The 5,080-nt window shown below is 31.8% G+C and overlaps 1 protein-coding gene across 1 annotated transcript; it reads left to right on the top strand.

Moving 5' to 3' along the window:
• The first annotated feature begins 354 nt into the window (after window positions 1-354).
• LOC120143724 (cullin-1-like) lies at window positions 355-3,828 on the top strand. Its single transcript, XM_039157967.1, has 6 exons — window positions 355-550; window positions 2,797-2,890; window positions 2,965-3,001; window positions 3,152-3,370; window positions 3,464-3,631; window positions 3,721-3,828. The coding sequence occupies exons 1-6, from the start codon at window positions 355-357 to the stop codon at window positions 3,820-3,822; spliced, it is 816 nt and encodes a 271-aa protein (XP_039013898.1). The 3' UTR covers window positions 3,823-3,828.
• Window positions 3,829-5,080: the final 1,252 nt, after the last annotated feature.

Below are 5,080 nucleotides of genomic sequence, written 5' to 3'. Positions count from 1 at the left end.
ATATACCTAGAGCAAAGAGATCAAATCGTACTTTATCATCTGTATGACTCTGAATGATTTCTTTGATGTTGGTCCAAGAAATGCTTTCGCCCTCGCCCTTTTGCTTTGTACGGGCCATTACCCATTCCTCTCGTACTCCTGCAATCTGCGCTAATTTAACTCGAAAAGGTTGAGTTTTGATTGACCTTGAATAAATTCGATTCTCCAAAGCCCTTTCTATATGTAGCAAAATTGTATACTCTTTAATAGTAGGAACCAAGTCTTCTTTATTGAAAGTGAAACAATTATACCCTGGATTCCAGAATTGAATCATGGCTCGAAGTAATTCATCATCAACTTCGACATATAGCAAATATGGGATATCCCCGTAACAGTGATAGAACTGCAGCTTTTTGTTTGAGCCCCAACTCTCCCAAATACCTTACAGATCTTGAATATCATTTCTTTTTAGAGAAACTGGAGCATAACTTGCTAACTCTGGTACATAATCATTCTGCAAACTGTCTCCCCCCTGTCTTTGTAATTCTTCAGACCACTGTCTTACTTCTGAGTTTGGAGCTATTTGATTTGAACACTTTTTATCCATAGATGAAGGTTTTCTAATGAGATGATTAACTCGAAGATCAATACCTTTAATCCTGTATAATGCCATGCAGACAATAAAAATAAAAGAAAAACATAAAAAAATGAATTAGTTCAAATAAGGAAAAATTTAATTTAATATTTACCCAAATATTTTTATTTAAACATGCTTTCTACATAGCATACTTAAATAATACTATAATTTAACTTCACATGCAATTTATTTAGCAAAGAAAGAAAGAAATAAATAAATGCAAAAGTATTTATCATTTGTGTATACCTATTTTAAACAAAATTTCGTTATGGTTTCAGATCGGAAGAGTTTCTAAGGTTTACTATATGCAGAGTTTCAGTTCTAAGAGTAAAGGTACCCTAATTGTCCTTGTTAATGCCCCCTTGGGCTGTCAAACCATCAATCTTAGTCTATTATAAACTTAAGTGGATCGAGTTCAATTCGAGGGGACACATTTCTCTATGCCTGACACGAAGAATAAATTCTTACGAAGATATAGAGCATATGAACCCCGAAAGCTACTTGCTAGGTCTGCACGGAGAATAAATTCCCACGAAGACGTCGCTTTCACTCCCACTTAAAAGGGACAAGCTTGATTATAAAACTTATGTTATACAATGTAAGTGTTGTGTGTGAGGAGAAATATTCAAACCTTTTGACAAACAAAAAAAATGAAATTTAATATCTGAAAATAAAAAAAACATTAATAATATAAAAATATTATGAAAACCATAAATAATAAAAAATTTGAAAGAAAAGAATTATAAATTAAATAATATTTTTTAATTTCTAATTGATAGAGACAATTTATATTTGATTTTAAAGCTTGACCATTCCCCAGTGAGTCGTCAAGCTGTCGTAACCGGTTTTTTCCCTGGTACGAATTTTTACTTGGCGGAAAAAGTAAAATGAATAAATGATTTTGATTTTAAAAAAAGTTTTGGGAGTCGCCATTGACCTTTTTGGGTTAGGTAGGTCAAATACCTAAAAATAATTTTTTAAAATAGTTTTTAAGAAAACATAATTTAAAAGATAAACTGATCTGCGTATAACCAAAAAATTTTAGGAAAAAAGGGATTCGTGGTCGGTTACGTTTAGGGAATGATTAGCACCCCTATAACACCCAAAATTGGTACACATTAATTATAAATTGTCTCTATTATTGAAAATTTAAGAATTCAAAAATATATTTAATTCATAATCATATGATTTCAAAATTATTAGTATAATTCCAAGAAAATATTAACTTTTATAAATATATATTTTGTATATTTTTATAAATAAGATATTTATTTACTTAGAAATATCAGAAAAAGACTTCTAGTTGCTTTAAGACAGTCATTTTCTTAATATTAAAAAATAAATAAATATTAATAAAAAATTTCTCTAAAAATAATTAATATATATAATTTATAAAAGTAGGATATTCAATTATTTAAAAATATCAGAAAAAGACTTCTAGTTGCTTTAAGACAGTCATTTTTTTAATATTTAAATATTAATAAGAATATGATAATATAATTCGAAATATCATAAAATATAAATAATAATAATGTGGTTTAACCATAATTAATTAATCGGAATATCATAATGAATTATATATATATATATATATATTCATGTAAAAAAATAATTAAGGGATTATATATAATAAAGTAAAACATAGAGATTAAAATAAAAAATGAAAATATAGCACCTAATTTCGAAATAAAAATAAAAATAGAGAAATTAGGAACTAAAGTGTAAATATGCACATAAATTAGAGGGATTATTTCATGATTTTCTCTATTTTTAGTGAATAAAGTAATGAACTCCAAAGCCTAGGGACCTGATGCACGGTTTACCCAAAAAATTTATAAACTCAAAACTCATATTCTTCCTCCTTATTTTACACGCAGAACACCCAAAACTTCCGACTATCCTATTTTTTGTTTTATTTATTTATCTATTTAACTTACTTTTTTTTTTTGAAAATAAATAAAAATAGAATATAACCTGGAAAAAAATTAAATGTAGAAATAACCTTTGTAGAACGTTTTATTTCCGACTTTCTTTGTGTATTTTGCTAGATTTCTCCTCAATTTCTATTGATTTTTTTTCTGTGTAAATTTTACATTTTGTTCTGGAGTTTTTATAGCCCCAGTTTACATGAAGAATCAAAGATGATTTTATCTTTCTCCTTGTATGTGTGGCTGCTGTAGAGGACCAGCTGTTGTTGGTGGAAGCTGCTGGAATTTGTTGTGGTGGAGGGGCTACTGCAGGTGCTAATTGGAGTAGGGAACCAGCTGGACCAAGGTAAAAATGGTGATTACATGATCATTATTAAGTTAAAATCAAATTAATCCATTGAATATCTTTTTTAAAATTAGGTTACTGACTATTGAGCTGGTTGTTTCAACTTATCAGGTGAACAGAATCTCTAAACTTGATTAATGCCTATATGTATTCTAACATATCTAAATCAGAATATTGTGATTTCGCTTGGATTTTTGTCCATCTCTGGCTCAGTTCTGGTGGTGAACTTCGATTGTGGAATCTAATTGTCTATGTAAACAGGTTGCTGTCTTGCTGCTTTTCAATACCTCTGATCGGCTGAGCTATTCAGAGATAATGGCTCAGTCGAACTTGACCCATGAAGACTTGGTCAGATTACTACATTCACTGTCATGTGCCAAGTATAAGATTCTAAGTAAAGAGCCAAACACAAAAACCATCTCCCAGAGGGACTCCTTTAAGTTCAACTCTATGTTCACCGACAAGTTGAGGAGAATTAAGGTTGCGGACGGTTTTGGCATTCCTCTTTTTATTAATTGTTGCTTTTTGTATCTATTGGGATAAAATTTTAACTTTGTCAATCATCTTGTGTAGATTCCTCTCCCTCCACTGGACGAAAGGAAGAAAGTTGTTGAAGATGTTGATAAAGATCGTCGTTATGCAATCGAAGCTGCAATTGTACGCATAATGAAGAGCAGGAAGGTTTTGGGCCGCCAACAATTGGTTTCCGAGTGTGTCGAGCAGTTGAGTCGCATGTTCAAGGTAAATTAAGAGAAACATCAGATAAGTTAGATGATGGATTTTTGGTCTGCATGTACAAGCACTGATGTGGTGGTAATGTATGTTTGCAGCCTGATATTAAAGCCATAAAGAAACGAATCGAAGATCTGATCACGCGAGATTACTTGGAGAGAGAGAAGGAGAATCCCAACACACTTAGATATTTGGCTTGACATTTGGTCTTTTCTTTTGCAAATGATACATGCATATTAATTGTTACGGTGAGATGAATTCAAATTTTTGCCTTTTGCTTTTATTTTTATTGTTTTAAATTAGTATTATGTAAAGTTCAAGCAAATTTTAAATATTGCCTATTGATAATAATATTTTATTGTAACTTTGCTTTCCCTAAATAAGAAATTAAAATGATAAAAGCATTTAAACCAAGGTACCGCTGTTCCAGTAAGATAGTATACCCAGGTACAACCGAACAACTACAAAAAAACTTAAATTAAAATATTCTATAACTTAGCTCGTTTAAAGTTGAGTTTGATTCAAGCTCAAACTTAAGTTCGAACAAGAACCTTAAATACATGAAATAACATATAAATATTAATATTATTAATAATTAATTTAAAAATTAAAAGTTTAATATATATTATTTTTTTGAGTTGCCCGCGAGTTTTTTCAGTATTTAGTAACTCGTTTCGGCTCGTTAAGAACTCAAGTTGAGTTTTGATCTAGTTGAAATCGAGTAGTTCACGATATGTCTCGTCTCATTTACAACCCTACTTGATTCATATGTACAAGGGGATTTTGGTCAGGTTCTGTTTTCCCGTGGGATGGTTCCTATACCAGGTTGGAGTACTACTGGGTAGGATGATCAGCATAGTTGCATTAAGGTAATGCATAAGTCCATGGGATTCCAAAAGATGTTCTTGGCTATAACTTGTTGCAGATACTAGTACACTCTCCTGGTGTGCAACCTGCTGTTGGAGCTACTTCATTCTATGGACTAACGCAGCTATCTTCTTCAACACCAGAACAATCAAACATTTCCTGAGAGACCCGGCGAACAAATTGCATCCTCAGCCCAATGGGACTTCCTTTACGGCCTGTATGTGAACATTCTCGTCTCTTTGTTTTTATTATATCTTGAACAGCTAGTGAATTACCTTCACAGTTCCGTAATATTGAGATGTGGTGTCTATTCTAATACATTATACTTCAGTGTTTAATAGTCATTTTAATTAGATTCTTTCCTTTAAGCAGGGGTGCAGCCTTGTTCTTTCTACTGCTAGAATGGGCACTGCAAGTTTGGCTCCACATGCAAATTCGATCATCCTGTGGGAACAATGAGATACAGTCCATCAGTGTCATCTCTCATTGATATGCCAGTTGGATCTTTGGTGGCTACATTGCCCCTTTCACTTCTTCTGAGTTACGGCCTGAGCTGATTGGTTGAAGACAAAGACAATGTGAACAATTATT

This window comes from Hibiscus syriacus, unplaced genomic scaffold, assembly GCF_006381635.1.
Source record: "Hibiscus syriacus cultivar Baekdansim isolate YM2019G1 unplaced genomic scaffold, ASM638163v2 tig00110863_pilon, whole genome shotgun sequence".
NCBI classification, from domain to species: Eukaryota; Viridiplantae; Streptophyta; class Magnoliopsida; order Malvales; family Malvaceae; genus Hibiscus; species Hibiscus syriacus.
This window is presented reverse-complemented; position numbering and strand designations above follow the sequence as displayed.

Coding starts and splice junctions, on each gene's coding strand:
- LOC120143724 (XM_039157967.1), top strand. CDS start 355: ATGGGATATCCCCGTAACAGTGATAGAACTGCAGCTTTTTGTTTGAGC. Junction 3,371..3,463: donor ACAAGTTGAGGAGAATTAAG/GTTGCGGACGGT, acceptor CATCTTGTGTAG/ATTCCTCTCCCTCCACTGGA. Junction 3,632..3,720: donor AGTTGAGTCGCATGTTCAAG/GTAAATTAAGAG, acceptor GTATGTTTGCAG/CCTGATATTAAAGCCATAAA.